At 34.3% G+C, this 19427-nt stretch overlaps 1 protein-coding gene across 1 annotated transcript; it reads left to right on the top strand.

Moving 5' to 3' along the window:
- Positions 1-18327: 18327 nt before the first annotated feature.
- On the top strand, positions 18328-19427 carry LOC149812245 (mavicyanin-like). Its single transcript, XM_089993602.1, has 2 exons — positions 18328-18520; positions 18873-19427. The coding sequence occupies exons 1-2, from the start codon at positions 18358-18360 to the stop codon at positions 19226-19228; spliced, it is 519 nt and encodes a 172-aa protein (XP_089849728.1). The 5' UTR covers positions 18328-18357; the 3' UTR covers positions 19229-19427.

The following is a 19427-nucleotide window of genomic DNA, read 5'->3' as shown; positions in this document are numbered from 1 at the left end:
GAGAGTATTTTCTCATGAAAAATTTGTTCATCGCTAGTCGTGTAATAGTCAACAAATTTTTTATGTTTTTTCATGATTATTAAATAAATAAAAGTAGAAATTTTGCCCCAAATATGATTTGCAGTTTTAAATTATATTTAAATTGTATTTAATTTTGAATGACAATTTATTTGCTAATTTTGTTTGAATTAGCATTTAGTTTTCGATAGCATTTAAATTATAATTTGTTTTTTTATTTTAATTAAGATTTTTAATAACCATTACAAAATTTAATTAGATCTAAGTAATTGTGTTTGGACTTAGATGAGGACCCAAGGGAAGGTCGACCCAATTAAAATTGGATTTGAACCCACTTGGAAGGAGATCCAAGTAGGAGGGGTGCATGAGCGTAGTGGAGCAAGTGGAAGGGGGTGGGGGGAACCCAAGTGAGAAGGAAGAAGAAGCTTGGAGAAGCTTCTTCTCCTCTCCATCTCTAATTGCCACCCCCTATCCCCATAGCCCTCTCTCCCAATTGTTGAGTTTCACTCTTGGCATCCCTCTCTCATTTAAATCCTAACCCTAATCCTCCCATATTTCTAACCTCTTATCTCTCAATATCAATCTCATTTCATCTCAAGGCTCACGAATTGGAAGAAGCTCTCTTCCTCTCTCTCAATTCACGTTTTGGAGAAAGCCATCTCTCAATTCGAATTTTGGAGGAAGACTTTTTCTCACAATTTTGAAGAAGACTCCCTCTCCCTCTCACGATTTTGAAGAAGAAGGTTCTTCTCATACACGGTTTTAGAAAAGCCCACTCTCTTTCTCACACAGTTTTGGAGAAGCTCACTCACACCCCCTCTCTCATTTTTTGAAGAAGAAGACTCTCACTCTCATTTACAATTTTGGAGGAGGCTCTCTTATTCACAGATTTGGGAATTTTCTATTTTTGATTTTCTTGAGAATTTGATTTCTACATATTTGAGGTAGGAAAATACTCTGGCCTTGTATGGTTGTAGATCTCTAAAGCATGTTCAATTTTAATTATATATGCATGTTAGAATTATGTTTTACGTAAATCTAAATTTTAAATGATTGTTAGAATGATGTTCTATGGGAATTAAAATTTATTCATGTATTAGAATTGAGGATTTCTCTAAATTGTAGTTTTATCTGAATTTAGAATTAGGTTTTATGTAAATTTAAATTTTAAATGCTTGTTAGAATGATGTTTCATAGAATTCAAATTTATTCATGTGTTAGAATTGGAGTTTTTTTAAATTTAAATTTTATATGCATGTTAGAATTAGGTTTTATGTAAATCTGAATTTTAAATACATATTAGAATGATGTTCCATGGAAATTAAAATTTATTCATGTGTTGGAATTGAGGATTTCCTCAAATTCGAATTCTATATGCATGTTAGAACCTTGTTTTATGTAAATCTGAAGTTTTAAATGCATGTTAGGATGATGTTTTATATGAATTAAAATTTATTCATGTATTAGTATAAAGTCTATAATTTTTTAAAAATTTTGAAATAAATAAAAGAGAAATTTTATGAATTGTTCTAACATGTAAATTTGATTAAATAACTTTGTCCGATAAATTATCAATCGATTAATTATTAAATTCATTATCAATAATATTTAATATTTATTCAAGTTATTAAATGTTTAATCAAAAAATGTATGAGGTTTTTACAAGATATTTTATGCTTCAGATCAACTCAAATGAATTTTGGTAGGGTTTAGACCCAAATCAAGGTTTAAACGAGACACATTAGAGATTTGGATCCATTTGAGATCCAAATGGACCCCCTGTGATGTAAAAATTATTTTGAATACTTTTAGAGATCCAAATGGATCCCACTAAGTCAAGTGGGTTTTGGATTTATTTGGCGACCCAAATAGATTCCACTAAGAAAAATAAATTTTGGATCTGTGAGGAGACCCAAATGGATCTCATTAAAAAAGTAAGTTATTAGGTTCACTTGAAGACCCAATTGGATTCCACTAAGTAAATTAAAATTTGGATCTATTTGGAGACTCAAATGGATCCCCTTCCAGTAAAAAGTATTTTGAATCCATTTAGAGACCCAAATGGATCCCACTAAGTAAAATGTGTTTTTGAATCTATTTGAGACCCAAATGAATCCCACTAATGTGAAATAAATGGTTTGGATCTATTTAAGGCCCAAATGGACCCCACTTTAGATGAATAGGATTTGGATCCAATTGGACTCAAATAAATTTAGTAATATATATAATATTTGTAATTTGGATTCAAGTCCAATGAGACCCAAGAGGGTCTCACCAAAACCCAAATCCAAACCATTGAATTTTCCCCTTAAAATCTTAAAAGGGATTCAAAATTAAATTTGAATTTCCTTTTTATTTTACCATTTGAATTTCGAAATTTAAAACCCCAAAACACTTTTTCGTTTCGCCCTAACTTCTTCCCCCAAAACACCAAGCTTCCCTCCCTAATGAAACCTATATAAAGCCACTCAGCCCATACAGATAACCCATTCACCTTCCCCTTTCACTCTCACCCGTTCGAGTCTCTCTCGCTCTCTTGCCCGGGCCGCTGTAACCACCTCATTCGTCTTCCCTTACCACCACCATTAGTCACCACCACTTGCCACCATCTTCCCCAACACCATTGCCATTACCACTGCCACCCACTCCACCGTGAACCCCCTCACCACTCTACCGTGAATACCATCCACCATCATCTACACCACTCACCGCCTCCTGCTGCCATACCAGTCAACAACCACCACTGCTGCCACCACCATATCGCCTGAGCAGCAACGCCATCACCACTATCGCCCACCTCCACTCAATCACGCCCACCATCGGCTCCTGCGGACAGCCATCCCCCTACTCTTTCCCCTTCTTCCTCCCTATGCAACCCCAGCTGCACCTGCTGGACTGCCGCCTGAGGCAGCCACCTCCTGCGCACTGCTGCCGCCTGACGCAGACAACATTCCCGAGTGTTGATCACGTGAAAAACACGATCAGACAGAACCACTTCCAGTGGTGCTAGCGAACGGAAGGAGGCTACCCCCACCCTTTTCTTCTCCCTGACTGCAGCCGAACCCCCACCTGGTTATGTGCCTATCACAGCTTGCTCTTTCACCCTGCGGTCGACTGCTTCACCGACTGCACCAGTCACCGGCAGCACCATCTGCTGGCAGCAACCGCAGTGGCCACCTTGTGCCACCATCACCCCCTTCACCAGATGCCTCTTCCATTGTCACCCACTGCACCAACTCCACCACCTGCTGCCTGAACCACTCCCATTGCCCACCTTCCATCACCAAACCTGCAGCTGGTACCTTCTGGGAGTCACAGTAGCAGCACAGGCTGCTGCTCCCCTTTGTCTTCCGGCAGTCGCAGCAGCAACACCAGCTGCTGCTACATTCACCAACAGCAACATCGTAGGCTGCTGCTCCCCTTTTCTATTGTCCGACAGCTACCAAGGCCACCTCTGCTGATCTTCTTTTGTTTTCCATCGACAGCCCTTCTGGACGCACTTCCCCTTCTCACTGCCATTTGGGCAGGGCCTGGCTCAGCCAAGCTGCGCCGTTGACTCAGACCAGTCGAGTGTAGCTCATAAGCTATTCCATTATGCTGCACGCTTCGAAGGAAACTCTCCAAGGATATTTTCGGGACTCTTTGTTTCTCAACACATATTAGAAGGTAGGTTTATGATAACTTGCAGTTATTTGAAATGCTTAGATTTTTGTGTTATCAACATATATATATATATATATATATATATATATATATATATATATATATATATATATATATATATATTAAAAAATTTGTTCATATTGTGTACTTTTCAAGAAAAAGTTATATTTATGAAGCCATTGAATTTTTATGCTAAAAAATAGGTATATGTGCAAAAGTTTTGAAACTTTTCATACATGAGTATTTCAAATATGTTTCAAATGAAAATATGTATATGTTCAAGTTTACAAACATATTTTGATGATTGTATTTCAAAATTTTATGAACAAATGCATGCATGTAGTTCATGTGTTTTAAATATGCATATTTTTTAATTATTATACAATAATATTTGCTTTAAAGCCTGCAAATGAATAAAAAACTAGATTTTGATGCGTGAGTACAATATCGATTTATGATGCATGTTATCATGCTCATGACATGACATTGAATGAAATGCATATTGAATGATGTATGAATTGCAATGTCTATGATAAAGAATGTTATGCAATTATTGTTTTACAAAAGCTTGAGCTTAAATGGGTGACCCGACTTTATGCATGATAAATTGGAATGATATGTATTATAGTGTTTCAAATGGGTAGCCAAAAACCCTATGAAGGTTTAATGTAAAATCATATATGCTTTAAATATGTTTAAGCATGCACACCAAGAAAATTAATAATGAAATATGTGTATATGGGCTTATAATGAGAGGGTAAACAATAATTTTTGTTTTGTAAGATATTGATAAGCATAAAGAATTGTTTCTCCAACCACGAAGATAGGGGATAGTTGCTACTAATGTCGTGGGGGTGGTAGTGAGATTGTTCTAGTTGAAAATAATTTCAATATATCAGGTTGGGGTGGTGGGAGTTGTCTTGACATTGTTGACCCACACCTAAAATAAAAAAAAGATAAGCAAAGTTAGAGTAATAAGTTATTAATTGATTGAATGTACCTTTTAAGTTGAGCATCTGATTCAAATATTGTTTGTGTAGTACCAACATAACACCATGAAACAGAAAAAAAAATAATGTGCGTACGTAGAGTGAAGCATAACATGCATCATTTAAGAAAACAAAATACAATTGTAAGAATTGCAAGTTATCAATGCTTGTTGTGAATGCTTTACTTGCATAAGGCATTCATGAATTGAATGATCGTGCATGGGTAAAATTATTGTATATGATATTGAATTGTTACATTTATGTTATTGACTGTATTGTTAATTATTATTTACAAATGTTATTTTATGCATGCATGTTTTTATGTAAACATGTTCTATTATTGTATTTTTACTGGGGGCTTGTGAATATTGATCCTTTATAAATTATAGGTATTGAATAGTTTGCAAAAGCGTAACGAGAACTTATGGCAGCGTTGAGAGCAAGTCATGTTCCTTTTTCAAGAACTAGAGTTTTTAGTACTTGTTTGTATTTATTTTTGTAAGAACTATATGATTCATTTTGGAATGAAAATACTTTGATGTTGATATAAATCATTTATAAGCATTATTCTATCTTATTGTTATCAATCAAATCTGTAACCTATTTTAGGTTTTCAACTAGAGTAAAAAAGGTTATTTTTTTGCTTTTATATCTAAATTTTTTTTTGCATGTTTTCCATAATTTAAATCTCGGGGCATTACAATTAGAATAATGTTTCTAAGTAAATATGAATTTATTTATATATTAGAATACTGTTTTTAAGTAAATAGGAATTAATTTATTTGTTAGAACCTTTTATTTATGTAAATCTGAATTCCAACATATGTTAAAAACATGTTTTTATGCAAATTTAAATTTATACATGAATTAAAAATATATTTATATACAAATCTAAATTTATACATGAGAAATTTGTTTCTATGCAAATATGAATTTATACATACTTTATAAATGTATTTTTTATAAAAATATGAATTTATATATACTTTAAAAATGTGTTTTCATGCAAATCTAAATTTATACATATTTAATAAATGTGTTTCTATCCAAATTTGAATTTATATTTGCATTGAAAATGTATTGTTATGCAAATTTAAATTTATATATGCATTAAAAATATGATTCCATTCAAATATGTATTTATGCGTACTGATAAATTTTAGTTTTGATAGAATGTACATGCCAAAAGAAATTTTAAATTTGATAGAATATGTGTGAAAAAAAATTCAGATGTGATAGAATACATGTATAGAAAAAAAATAATTTGATAAAATATATGTATAGAAAGAAAATTTTAGATTTGATATAACACATGTGAGGAAAAAAAATTCAAAATTTATAAAATACATGTATGCAAAAGAAATTATAGTTTTGATAGAATGCATGTGTAAAAAAGAAATTTCAGTTTAGATAGAATGCATATGTAAAAAGGAAAATTTAGTTTTGATAGAATACATGTGTGAAACGTAATTTTGTATTTTATGGAATACATGTATGAAAAAAAATCAGTTTTGATAGAATGCATGTATAAAAAAGAATTTTAGTTTTGATAAAATACATGTATGAAAAGTAATTTCAGATTTTTTTAGAATGCATGTGTGAAGAGAATTTTCAGATTTGAAAATGGTGCATAGATCCACAAAAATTTTTAGTTTTGAAATGATACATAGATCTACAAATTTTTTTTTGATTTGAAATTTTTGTAGAGTTTTACAATGCGGACATTCATGGTCAACATCATACCTCTCAACCTCTAGCAGGACATCCAAACCATAATGGTGGTTTCTCTATGTTAAATAAAAAACAAAAGAGATAACTCAACAGCAAATGTGGAACATTGACTACCAACGACGGCTCCTCTTGTTTGGTAGGAGCTGTTAGTATATGTCACCAGGTGTTGGGACGTTGCAAGTTCAAAACCCAATGGTATGTTGTGCAATTGGTGGGGGTCTGCCTAACCCCAGCTTGCCTTTCATAACAAAAAATTGTGAAACATTGAAGCGACACAACAATCTTGTAGTTATAATTGCTTAACATAATCACAACCAGTGATTCATTACTGAAATGATCGACACTAACAGTGATTAACAAACTTTAGTTGCTTAGATCTTTGAAATGATTTCCTAATCTAATTTTCATTAATATAGAATTTGGTTCTTTCATGAAGGGCCACAAGAAGATTGTTCCTGAAAGCATACCAAAAATAAACTCCAAAGCTAGATTGTTTAGAAAATTTAAAATAAGTTGGGATTACATTATTTAAGAAAAATGAAAAGGACAAAAGTAACAAAAAGCTAGAAATTATCCCATAAGCAACTCTATATCTCCAGTATCCTACACCTCTCTTCTATTTATAGACTAGGATGTCTAATTCAGATGAACTTAAAATTTGTAATCTTAATAAGCTTTTTAATCAAGATCAACTTCATAATGTTGAGCATGAATATAATTTCAAATAAATAAATATATATATATATATATATATATATAGAGAGAGAGAGAGAGAGAGAGCTAACTACTTTATTCCATGCATACCGCCAGCCTACCAGGCTTCTAAAGGGTGTTTTTTCTCAAATCTGACAGCTATGTGTTCTACATGCTTGATTTTATAGAAATGGACTCTTGAATCATTCGATTCCAACACATTGGTAGGTTTTTATAAGGTTTGAAAACTGATGGTTTATAATTTTCTTAAATAATTAAGCTAAATAATTCAGGCTTTTGATGAAAAAACAAGATCTAATTATCATTTTTTAGCAAATCGATCATGCCTAACACATCAGTGGGGTTAGATTTACGAAAAAAAATCTGAAAATCAAATCCAAAACGTGCCTCTTTCTTGATCTGCATCGCTCTTAGACAGAACTTGATATGAACATAGTGTCTGCTAGTTTCGTATGCACATATTATCAAGAACGTGGTCACGTTTGGCATCCATGAAATTTGACCAAGCTGACGAAGTGCCAGCATTTCAACTACTATACTTTTTTTTCTAAATTTCAATGATGCCACCAAAACACAAGTTTAGCAATAATAAACAGAGAACAAAGAGTACAACTCTTTATATTAGATTACAGAAAGCGGTTGTCACGCCAAGACAATGTGCAGAGCCCCAATTCTGCCCTCACCAGTACAAGATAAATCCATAACGGGACACATGATCTTAGCTCATATAAAAATATCAACCTGAATACATGAATAAATTATTGGAGTTTATGAACTAGACTTTCCATTTTTTGTCTCCAAATGCTTATCTAGTGGAAGCATCAAAAGTTGGAGGCAATAAACAAGGTCACATCTACTAAAAACTAGTTCATGCCAAATATTTTAAATTGTAGAAACATGGGCACCTAAAATAGGGTTAATATTTGCAACCCTCGTGGGTAAGGAAGCCCTAGTAAAAGATTTTAATATTTTTAATTTTTTGATGTTTCTTACTTCTGTACATCTATATGTGATTTACATATTTGGGTTAATAGAAATTGGTGCTTATATCATATTATTCTAACTAGTATGTAAGATTTTATAGGAGTTGAAAAATCAACGGCTTATAATGTACCGCATTTTCAACCTTCATAAAATTGTATTTTTACATAAAAAAATATACTATTCAAGAGTCAATTCCTACTATTTTGATCATGCTAAACATATTTGTAGGGTCAGATTTCATCAAAACAACCTCTCACTGAGTTCCAGCTAGCAGTTCCTTATCCACCGAGGTAACAAATGTTCTCTCCCCCCAAAAAAGGATACCAACTACAAGGCTTCAAGTGGTGGGCAACTTTGGGGTTCATGAACTTGGTCATGTTTCACCAGGCATGCCCAAACGTAACCTTATGAAGAGTTTCTATGGACTACAACTACCACCCTCATAACTAAATGAGTTTACAAATTAAAAGCACACAAAACACAATCACAAATCAATACTCAATTTTTAACGTGGTTTGGAAATAAATGATCCTATGTCCACGATATCCCTCACCTCAACACTCACCTGGTGAGGGATCTTTCTCCATCCCTGTGCAGAATATCAAGAATATATTTGCATTGGGAGTGTAGAAGACCATCTGATGTGTGAACTGCTTCAATGTCCAGAAAATAATGTAGAGGACAAGATCTTTCAATGCAAAACTCTGGACTAAGGGACTGAATCAGAGACAGAATAAATAAAGGAGAGCTACTTGTAACAAGAATATCATCAACATACATAAGGATGTAAGCAGTTAAATGTGGTTTGTGTAAGATAAATAGGGAAGCATTGGTTCGAGATTCCACAAAATCATTCTTTACATGGGCATTATTGAGATGATGATACCATTCTTGAGGAGCCTGTTTAAGACCATAGAGAGCTCGATTGAGCTTACACACATGGTGTGAGAAGCTTCTTGAAATCTAGGTGGCTTCTCTATGAACACGTCTTCATCAATAGATTCATGAAGAAATGCATTATGGACATCAAGCTGGTGAACAAACCATTGTTGATTGAGGGCCACTGAGAGAACAACTCGAATTGCAGGTGGTTTGACAACATGACTAAATGTTTCAAAGTAGTTAATCCCTACTTCCTAATAAAATCTCTTCGCAACAAGGCAGGCTTTATATCGCTCAAGTGATTCGGCAACTTTCCTTTTAATACGGTAAGTACAATTACATCCAATGAGATTCTGGGATGAATCAAGAGGGACAAGAGTCTAAGTTTTATTTTTTAGCAAAGTTGTAAATTCAATCTGCATAGCATCACACCAATGTGGTTGGGATTGGGTCTGTTTAAGGCTTTGTTTGGGAACTCGTGTTGGAGGGAGTTGCAAGGAGTCGGGGGACATACAACTATTGGATTTGAAGGGAAATGGATTTCAAAGGAGTTGTGGACTCGCTCTTTTGTTTGGAAGCATAAACAACTCCTTCAATCATCCAGGCTTTCAACTACTCTTGATTCCTCACCTTCTTTGGGAACTCATAGCTTGGTATTTGAGTAGCAAAGAACATAGAGAAACGTTATATCATATTTAATTACATAATTGATATTTAATTTTTTTTGACAAACAAGTAATATTTAAATCATTGTCTTGTGTGGAAAACAATTTTACATATAATATGGATTACAATTGGATTGAATCTCATGCACAACAAAATTAGGTATACTTTTAAAGCTACAAAGTTTTACCTAATAATTGATGCATTCGGTTTTAATAAAAGTAAACTGAAAAATATAAAATAAAAGCATAAGTGCCATTACAAAATGAAACAGGAGATTGCTTATCATTTTAATCAAGTATCTAATTTGTTAGGCCCACCCAAGTATCAAACTCAAGCTTCCTAATAATAATAATGGAGAAAAAACCTACATCTAAAAGTTATTGATGAATTTGATTAGATCTTATTCCAAACAACGGTTTTAATCCAAAATACTTTGAATATATAAATCTAAATCGATATCAGAAACAATGCTTAGATTCAGACCAAAGATTTGAACAAATCCAATCTATTTTTTACCCTATTATTAAGAACCCATAGAATTTAGATATGGGTCAGATATGCAATTGAATATGAGTTCATTCAGTTAGATTTGACAAAAAAAATATCTGATTGCCAAAGAATTTAGATATGGGTCAAATATCCAATTGAATATAAGTTCATTCAGTTAGATTTGACAAAAAAAATATTCGATTGATATTCAACCTAAATATGGATTTTATATAAAAAATATAGGTCCAGATATGAGTCCAAATCCAAACAGGATGCATCAATGTTATGGAGTCAATATTGTTTCTAATCCAAGTATAATGTATGACCATTGTGTGGGATTTGGGTTACCTAGATCCAAATGAATATGAAACAACTAACATGAGAGAGAGGTGTATGTCTTTTGGTGACTACCCACCGAAGGTGAACGTCTTTTGGTAGCTACCCATTGGAATCCCTTCAAAGTAAGGAGTTGTAAATACCTCCTCACTTGAAATAGGGTAAAATTGAGGACTTGTAACCTCCTGAATCTCAACCTAAATTCATGATTCCTTGCATTCCTTCTCCCAAATATCCTCTAATTTTTTTTAGAGTAGTCCAACTTAAATAATTGTCTCCGACACCATCTTATCTCCTCTGTCACCCTCCTCCCAAACACAACGTAAAAGTAGTAAGTTCAATGTTTGTGAATAATTCAGTAAGGAGAGCAATGGACAGAAGATGTTTGGTGGCTTGGAACAACTTGGGCTTAAGAGTTCCATCATGTGCATGGTTGATCATATGGTGAGTTCATAGAGGAGGAGGAGGGGTCAGGTAGGATAGATGACAACAGGGGTGTGATCCCTATGTTATCTAAGAGAGGAGTCATAGATGCACTAGGTTGATAGGAGATGAATTAGGCACTGTAGGCAGAGTTGGAGGGACGGTGGACTCCGAAAGGGAAGCTAGGGTGACAGTAATGGGAACAAGGAAAAGACTCTTGATTATAGTGGGTTGGTTAGGTTGATTCATAGATTGCAAATTCTGAAAGAGAAATAACGCTTCATCAAAAATAACATGACGTGAGACAATGACTTTTTGGTTGACAGGATTTAGGTAGAGATAGCCATGGTGATGGGAACTATATCCTAAAAAAATATGATGAGCGGATTTATAATCTAATTTGTGGGATTGGTAATTAAGGTTTAAGGTACATATAACACACATCCAAAAAATTTTAAAAACTTGTAATTTTGTACTTGGTTGAATAAGACTTGAAGAAGAGACTTGAGACGAAGATTGGTTGTAGGTAATTGATTTATCAAATAGACAGAGGTAGAAAAAAGCATATGATCAGAATTGAGTGAGAATATGGGCAAGAGCCATGCGAGAGAGGCCGATTTCAATAATGTGTCAATGTTTAAGCTCAACTGATCCATTTTGCTCTTGCATATGAGGACATGAAATCCGATGTCCAATTCTAGAATCTTTAATTAATGGATCAAGAGCTTTAAAGTCTCCCCTACCATTAGTTTGTAAAAATTTGATTTTTTTGCCAACAATGTTTCCAACATGTGCTTTAAACTTTTGAAATATGGTGGCCTCATTAGATTTATTTTTCATAAAAAAATATCCAAGTAAATCGAGAATAACCATTCACAAAATTAATATAATAGTGAAATCCTTGAATACTAGAAATTGGGGCCAATCCCCACACCTCAGCAAATATCAAATCTAAATGTTTAGAGATCTCATGCATATTATTAGTAAAAGGAAGTTTATGGTGTTTTCCTTTTTGACAAGCATCACACGCATTGAAATCAACTTGATTAATGTATTGCAAATTAAACTTAACAATAATCTCTTGAATGATTTTTAATGTTGAGTGTCCTAATTGACAATGTCACTGGGAAGTAGCTGTTCTCTATCCAACGTGTGCTTCTTTGCTAGGACTAACGTTGACATGATATAATCCATCTTGGTTGTTCCTTGTAGTATTTATTTTCCTATTTCCGAATACTTAACACAACAATGAGACAAGTGAACCTTAAAAATAGCATTGTTATCTTGAGTAAATTTATGAACATATAATAGTTGCTTCCTAATTTGAGGAGCATGTAATATATTTCATAAAACAAATTTATTTCTAGCATGAGATAAGATAGAGTCACCAATATGAGAAATAGGCAAACCTGTCATATTATTGACTTTTATTGTATCGTTGCCTTGATAATCAAAATGAAGGGATAATGAATTCAAATCTGTCATCATGTGGTGAGAAGCACCTGAACCTGGAAACCAGCCTTCACTTGAATAATTTGATGTAAATGCATGATAAGTCATGGGTGATGATTATGGAGACATATCTCTTTGAATAAGGCGACATTGATGGGCCATGTGATTTGGTTTTTAACAATATTGATAGGTAATACCTGGTGTGTTCTATTGATTATAATATCGACCCCTTGGTGCCCACGACCTTAGCCTTTTAAACGACCACTTTATTAAAAATTTCTGCCACGACCTCAACCAAAGTTGTTAAAATTGTTATTGGAATGCTGATTGAAATTTGTTTCAGGTGCAACATCATAACTAGCCATGGTGAAATCGACTGTGTGCTTCTTTTGATAGGAGACTGTGAAGTTGATTTATAGAGATAGAATCTGAACGAGTAGACATAGAGAGTCTGGAAGCAGCATACTCAGAAGGAAGGGCCCATAAAATAAACATAACAAAATCTTCATCTAAAACATGTTTTCCTGCCATAGCCAACTAGTGGGAGATAGATTTGACTTTTTAAAAAAGATCTTCAATACTTTTCTCTCTATCTTTTAATGTGTGCAGTTGATCTTTTAACTGCAAAACAGGAGATTGAGAGTGGGCATCATAGGTTTCTCTCAGGGCTTTCCAAACCTCGTATGAGGTTTTCAAACCAACAACCTATGTATGAATAGGTTCAATTAGGAAGGAAATAAGCTTGCTAAGGAGAAGTTGGTCTTGGCGTTGCCATTTAACATACTTTGGATTGAGAACTTGCTTCTCATTTTGCATGATAAATTTTTCTGATCATGGTTTTGACCCATCAATGAATCCGTATAAATCACACGAGATTAGTAGTGGGATAAATTAATATTTCGATAATAAATAGTTGTCTGTGGACAACTTGGTACTAAAAAAAATTCAAAATAGTTGGAGCATATAAGATAGAACTTAGCTTTGTATTAGCCATAGTTTGAGAACTCCCCAGATCAACTTGTTGACTCAGCTCGGATCGCCCAATTACTGGGTCAAAAGTGAGTACAAATTTATTTTATACAAAACTCGATTGAGTCACCAAGTTGACATGTTCGATTCATGGGTGAGTGATTAATATATATATATATATATATATATATATATATATATATATATATATATATATATATAATTATGTATATTATTTATAAAAATATGGTTATACATGTATTAATAAAATTATATGTTAAATATATTATAAAAATATCATATAATGCATATTGTATATAATATATTAGTAAAATACTATAAAACATACATAGTATATACATATATTTATATCTTTTATATAAAATATAAAGTTAACATGACCCGACTGAGTCATCGAGTTGACTCGGCCAAGTCACGAGTCACTCAAGGATGAACCGAGTGACTGGGTTTTAATGCTTGATGAGGTTGAAGAAGCCATGACAATCAAGTGTTGCTCTCATACCATAAACGATCTTACAAATTGAAAGCACACAAAACACAATCACAAATCAACACTCGATTTTTAATGTGGTTCAGATCTGAAGGATCTTGTGTCCACAATATCCCTCACCTCAATACTCACCCGGTGAGGGATCTTTCTCCATTGATTTATTTATAAACTATACAGGGATGGCCAATATGGCTCACATGTTTTACAAGCAACCCTGTAGACATTTTTTATGGAGAGTCCTTAGAGGACTCTCTTTGAGATATACAAGTCCCATTGAGATGTTCTCTAGAATGGTCCAATGTGTAGACTCCTTTAAGGTAGTCTCCTTCTTGATATTGGACTTTTGCTTTGTTGGAATTCTTGGTAGGATGAACTTCATTCGACACTTTGTTGGAGTGATCTTCAATTAATTGCTTCTGGGTACCTGATTAAGATTTTGATCTTGGATCGACTACTCTAATAATAACCACTATGTCCTAAGTGGATGACAAGGAGAAAGATTTAGAACTTTTTTCAATGTCAGAGCTCTTGTTACGTCTCTTGATAGCAAGTACTTCCCAAACAAATTGTTGATGAAAAAAGGGTAATTTACATATATACACCTAATATATGTCAAATTCACCTCTAACCACCTGGGGGTTTTTCAAATATTTAAGATACACAGTCATTTAAAAAAAAATTGCTTAATTGGGGTGCCTGAGTTGCTTTTTTATTCACCTAACACCAGATAACTTAAAAATGACAATTTTAACTTTTTTTTCTTTAACCTATTGAATGTCAATTTATTATAGCCCTCAACTTTTATGGGTATACTTAAGAGCAATGCTGTTAAAATCGGTTCTCTTGGTGAATAGTTTCTTTAAAAAACCAAAGAATCAAATCATTTTTTAATTGAAAGATTTAAATTCAAAAAATCAAAAAAATAAGAAAAAAAATTGGCCAATTTTGGAATGATTCTACTTCAAATTGGCCGATTCAGATGATTCAGGACAAAATAAGTCAATTTTGAAGGAGCGTTTAATCAACCCTTGTTTTGAATCGGTTAGGGCCAATTCGATCTGAATCGGCCAATTAAAGCCAAGGCCACTTCAAACCGATTTTTACAATATTGCTTAAGAGTAAATAAGTAATTCTAAATAGAAAACGCAACTCAGGTGGTCATATGAATAATTTCTTCAAAGATTAAATATCTAAATTAAATATTTAAAACCATTGGTAATTAAACACAAACTTGTCATAGTTTAGATGCCTATATTTAAATTATAGAAAAGGATCGTACTGTACGATTAATTTGACATATTTTAAAAATGTCTAATTTTGCAAGTTCTTGACTTTTCTAGGACCTTTTTACCCTTTGCATATGTGAACCACATAAATTTTGCATCCCAAATATGGAAATTTCTTCATAAATATGCAGAACAATCATTGTTTTGCATATCTATATCTCAACCATCCAACATTGAAAACCCATATTCTCATAGCCATTGGAAAGCTGAGGCACAGATCTCAAACTTTCTTGTTTTGAGTTAGAACCAAAAACCCCTCTAGGGTTCTCGTTTCTGAGATTCAAAATTAGAATAGGAATTTGTTTTACAAACTATTACAACCTAATAATTTGTGTACTATAAAGCATTTCTCTCCAATCGTTCATCAGATCGACATGATCTTGGTGGCATTTGAAAGTTAACAACTTGATCTTTCTCTATTATTTTTTTTGTTTTCCTGAATTCTCAATACAAGTAGCTAAAAAATAGCATATAATCACTGGGATTGGTGCAATTGCGCCTGTTCGTCTCTTGTTTTAGGAACATTCTTGAGGTTGTATTTAAACTTTTGTTCATTATTTTTTAGTAAATAAAATATTGTTAGAAATATATTTTTGTCTAAAATATCTATTTTTTTTTGTATTTTTCAGATTCCTTCATTTTCTAGGTTAATAATAAGTGACAAGATGAAGTGTCATTGGTGTATGTTTCTCCAGAAATTTTGTCAGGGGAGGAAGAGGTTTGGGGACCATAAGAAACCCTAAGTTATGTAAAAATAGCCATGTGTTGCGGAGAAAAGGTTTTAAGAAACTAAATGTTGCATTTAGTGTTACAATTTTTGTACTATATTACCATAAGTTTCGCAAGTAGTATTGTGATTTTCAGGAATTTCACAACCAACACAAAACTCTTGATGAAATTCGTGTGTAGTGTTGCAATTTTCATACAATAGTACCACAATTTTACATTTGAAAAGAAATTTGGTATCAACACATGCGAAACTTCATAAATTCTGCAAACCTTTCAGAAATTTCACAAACTTTTTAAGAATTTTACAATCAACAACGCAAAACTCTTAACGAAATTGGCAAATAGTGTCACTGTTTTTGTATTCGATTCTGACTCAAAATAGGAAAGTTCAATATTTGTGTCTCAACTTTCCAACGGCTATGAAAATATGGGTTTTCAATGTCAGATAATTGAGATATGATCTAAGAACATTCTGCAGATTTATGAGGACATTCGTGAGGTTCACACATGCAAAGGGTAAAAAGGTCTTAAAAAAGTCAAGAACCTCCAAAATTGAACATCGGGCAGATTTTAAAATTTATAGAGCATTTGAAAAAATGCATCAAATTTTTTTATATTGCCAAAAAAGTAGGTCTCATTTCTTGCTTTAGTGTCAATATCAATAACAAAATAAAAACAAAAAAATATGATTTGGTGGCATGGATCTTACAACTTAGTTCAAATAAAAAATATTATATAGATATATAACCCTATCTGTTAGGGAACATATTGCCTTGCCCTTTCCGTTTTCCTTGTATGCATGAATGCATACAAACTAGTTGAAGTGTCACCTCAACGCCTCAAGGGACACAGTTAGGTAAAGACTTTTGGTGCAAGGGAATCCTAAGTGCTGCCCTAGTTAGGTGACTTGCCTGGTCAATGCCTCCACACATCTCCACGACAAAGCAGGTGAGAGGATGCCACGTGGTATTCAACTGCAATTTTAGCCACGTGGGAACCTCATGGATCCTAATTGGAAGTGCCCAACGCAGTCAACAACCTCTAATTGGTAGACCTTTGTACTTGGGGAAGGCACATATGAGGGCCCTGAGCTTATAGGCAATATTTTGAAAATATAGAACTCTTGTCGTTACATTTTCAAAATATCATGTTTTGATAAAAGATATCAACATTTCTGGACATGTTTTATGCTGTTGCTCTCAACTCAGAGTTTTACCTTGCAGGGAGGCGGGCCCATTAAGTGACCCGGCTCTCGGTCAGGGTTTCCCTTCATAAAAAAAGAACTTCCAACAAAACCCTGATTTTTGAAAATTCTGAAGATTTTCCACCACTGATATTTCCCTGAGAACCAGATTCGTCATTCCATGCAAGTGCAACTGCTTGGTTTATGTGGAGCCTAAGTGGTTAATTTATCTCGAAAAAACTGACCCGACCATGTTAGGGTGAGTGCCCATACCATGCCACCAAAAGCTCAAGAATTTCCTCAACTTTCTAGTTCTGTGTTATATCTAAGCATTAAGTACAAGAAGGCATTTTTATGGCTGGTCCATATCTAAATGAAAAGTTATAAATGAGAATTAAGCAGACTCAGGTCCCAAATACTCTATTACAGGCTGAGAAGGCTTTGGATCCTAATGACCCTATCCCTCAAGCTCACTGAGGGTCTCATGGTTAAGATTCATTCATTCGTATCAAAAGCTGCAGAAAATATACAAGAAAAAAGAAAAAGTCCATTTGGCAATTATGGAAAATTCTTAAATAATAAGCTCTCTATGACGTCGTCCAAGGAACACCTCATTTCCAAGTTAAATGGCAAAGTTGTGTTCATTATATCCAAATACAACAACAAAAAAATAAGTACTCACTAATTTATTTTGGACGAAAGAAAAATTAAATTTTTGGTTCTTAATTTGGAAAATATATACTTGACATTTTTTTATGAACCACATACATGGTGCCATCTATTCAATTACACCTACAATCACTTGTCAAAGTTCTTGCAAACAAAATGCAAAGTTAAGGCAAACAAATACTTGGGAGTTGGTCAACTTTGATTTGGGCTGTTCTTCGAATCATTTTCTTTTTACGCAACTTTGATTTAGACTTCCTTTGTGATAGGCACCCAAATATTTGACATTGATCAGCTTTGATTTAGGCTTTTGTCAACAACATTATGAACATTTTCTTTAATTGCACTAGTTGATCATAAAAAACTCTATTCAACTATATATTACAAAAATCTGACTAGTTTACACCCAGTTCATGGCAGGCACGTTTTGGTACTCGGATTCATATCTACCAACTCTGCTGGTTTCATAAAGAAAAAAACAGCTGCCACCCTCATTAGGTAGGGATAGAGTCTAGCTGAAGCATCCTCCCACTTCCTATTTTTCATTTTTTCTATCATCTAACAGATAAAGAGGTTGCCTGGTTTATCTATAAAAGCTATATACCCAACTCTTTCAACAGCCCAATCTCTCTTTCTCTCTCTCTCTCTCTCTCTAGATCTGTGAACATGGCCATGGCATACACAACCATGGCTGCTCTTGCTTTGTTTGCATTCGTCATTCCGATTTCTGCAAAGGACTATACGGTTGGTGATAGCAATGGTTGGACACAGGGAGTCGACTACTCTAAGTGGACCAGTGGCAAAACCTTCATTGTTGGCGACAATCTCCGTTAGTCTATCATCCCCTTCTCCCACATTTGCCATTTCAGCTATTTCCACAAACATCAATACAATACTAAATTGATTCACACAATTAAGTATCTTATTGATTCACTGAGATTCAGCCTTGTTGCATCAATTCACATGTACCTCTCTCTCATGATACCCCCTTCAGCCGCCCTCTCTTCCTCAAGACCCTGGCTGATCTCTGTGTTCTTCTTTTTTCTTTGTTTTGCCTTCATGCTTTCGGTCCTTTGTTTTGGGTCTGTTGTTTGCTTGCGGGCCTCTGCTTTAGTAATGTTGATGTTTCTTTCTTCTCTCTCATGATACCCGTTTTTGGTTATTCATCTATGTATTGACAGTTTTCCAGTACTCATCCTTGCACACTGTGATGGAGATATCTTCTTCAGACTATGACAGCTGCTCGGCATTCAACCCTCTAAATACGGACACCAACAGTGGCTCCACCACCATCCCATTGAAAACACCAGGGACTCACTACTTCATATGTGGCACACCCGGCCATTGCACCGGTGGGATGAAGATGTCGGTGGCAGTTTCAGCGTCCGGCACCCCAACCACACCCTCCTCGACACCGGCCACCCCCTCAACTCCAGCCACCCCCTCGACGCCGACGAACACCTCCAAGTCTTCCGGAAACTCTGTCCAGGCTGGTCTACTGGCCATGGTTGCGGCCATCGCAGCACTTCTTGCATGAAGTGCCAGGGGAGAGACAGTGCACTATTGCTCCATTGATTTCCACCTCTCTCTTTCTCAACTTTCTGTTATCTGTGGTGTTTAGCTTCAGCTCGTGCTTGTCACAAATTGATCATTGCCTGCAGCATTTTGTACCAAGATTTGATATGTAGTATTTGTTGAGATTATCATTCTTATAAATGGATAATGAACTTCAGAAA

The sequence above is a fragment of the Nuphar pumila genome, chromosome 17 (genome assembly GCF_984573655.1).
Source record: "Nuphar pumila chromosome 17, dmNupPumi1.hap1.1, whole genome shotgun sequence".
Classification (NCBI taxonomy): domain Eukaryota; kingdom Viridiplantae; phylum Streptophyta; class Magnoliopsida; order Nymphaeales; family Nymphaeaceae; genus Nuphar; species Nuphar pumila.
The sequence above is the reverse complement of the archived record's forward strand: the minus strand, read 5'-3'. Positions and strand labels throughout refer to the sequence as shown.

Bases quoted from the DNA above. Each gene is read 5' to 3' on its own strand.
- LOC149812245 (XM_089993602.1), top strand. From the start codon at position 18,358: ATGGCCATGGCATACACAACCATGGCTGCTCTTGCTTTGTTTGCATTC. The intron at 18,521-18,872 runs GTTAGTCTATCA...ATGTATTGACAG, and splicing joins CATTGTTGGCGACAATCTCC to TTTTCCAGTACTCATCCTTG.